The 1,196-nt window shown below is 54.8% G+C and overlaps 1 protein-coding gene across 1 annotated transcript in view; it reads left to right on the plus strand.

Moving 5' to 3' along the window:
- Positions 1-6: 6 nt before the first annotated feature.
- The window catches only part of MEX3B (mex-3 RNA binding family member B), a 4,170-nt gene continuing 2,980 nt past the window's right edge, over positions 7-1,196 (plus strand). Inside the window, exon 1 of the mRNA XM_025211786.1 lies at positions 7-646. Within this exon, the coding sequence (XP_025067571.1) occupies positions 385-646 (262 nt within the window). The 5' untranslated portion in view covers positions 7-384. The remainder of the gene's footprint in view (positions 647-1,196) is intronic.

A 1,196-nucleotide genomic window follows, 5' to 3' on the forward strand; every position in this document is an offset into this window, starting at 1 on the left:
CTGGCATTGTGGCCGGCCGGGAACTCAAGGGGGGGAAACCATCGGAGCGCTTCTCTCTGCCCCCCCCCACCCCACCCCCCAGCCAAAAAAAACTTGGGGGGGAGCCGTGGGGGGGTCGTGGAAACGTCTTATAAACCGGATTGCACTGCAAAAAACAAAAAAAGAACAGAACAGAAAAGAAAAGAAAAAGATACAAAATATTACAAGCCCCAAAAAAAAAAAAAAAAAAAAAGGGCAACAGATCCCCGGTCTCCAGCACTCGCCCTCCCTCCCTTTGCTCCTCTCCTGCTGGCCATCTGCCTTGGGCTTTCCTTTGTGTCTGATCTTTTACTACTGAACCGAGTGCAGGAGGAGGAGGAGGAGGGTGCAACACACACAGGGACTATGCCCAGCTCGCTTTTTGCAGACATGGAGAGGAACGGGAGCGGCGGCGGCGGAGGAGGAGGTGGCGGTGGTGGCGGGGGAGAGACCCTGGATGACCAAAGAGCGCTGCAGATCGCCCTGGATCAGCTCTCCCTGCTGGGGCTGGACAACGACGAGGCGGGCTCCCTCTACGACAATGAGCCTCGGAAAAAGAGCGTGAACATGACAGAGTGCGTGCCGGTGCCCAGCTCGGAGCATGTCGCGGAGATAGTGGGGAGACAAGGTGGGTAACGGGGTGCGGGGGGACAGCCCCTCTCTCCCCCCCGCGCCGGGGCTGCCGCGTCCCGGTCCGCCGGCCAGCGCCGGGCTTCCCCCAGACAAAGAAAGTGCAGCAGACGTGGTGTTTCTAAGGCGCATGATGCATCACTTCCAAGATGCACTTTCATCTCCCGGGGAGGAGGAGGAGAAAAAAAAAAAAAGAAAGAAATCTTTCCTTTGCTTTTTAATTTTTATTTTTAAACCAAAGTTAACACTCGTCTGCAAAGGAAACGGGGCACATCGGAGCCTGGATTGCTTTTTTATTATTATGATTATTATGATTCTCCCCCCCCCCCAAAGTTAGAAATCGTGGATGTTTGCAGGGACAGAAATGGAGCGGGGAAGTGGAACAATGGGATTGGAACAGAGCATCCGCATTGGGAATCTGGCTCATTCAATGCTGACCTCCTTTAAGTGGGGGAGGGAAAGTTTGGGGGTTTTGTGTGTGTTTGTTTCCAAAGGAATCTGTTGAGCAGGAGTGTGGAGTTGTTGGGGGGGGGGGGGGGGGTGGGCGG

This window comes from Alligator sinensis, unplaced genomic scaffold, assembly GCF_000455745.1.
Source record: "Alligator sinensis unplaced genomic scaffold, ASM45574v1 scaffold259_1, whole genome shotgun sequence".
Lineage (NCBI taxonomy): Eukaryota > Metazoa > Chordata > Crocodylia > Alligatoridae > Alligator > Alligator sinensis.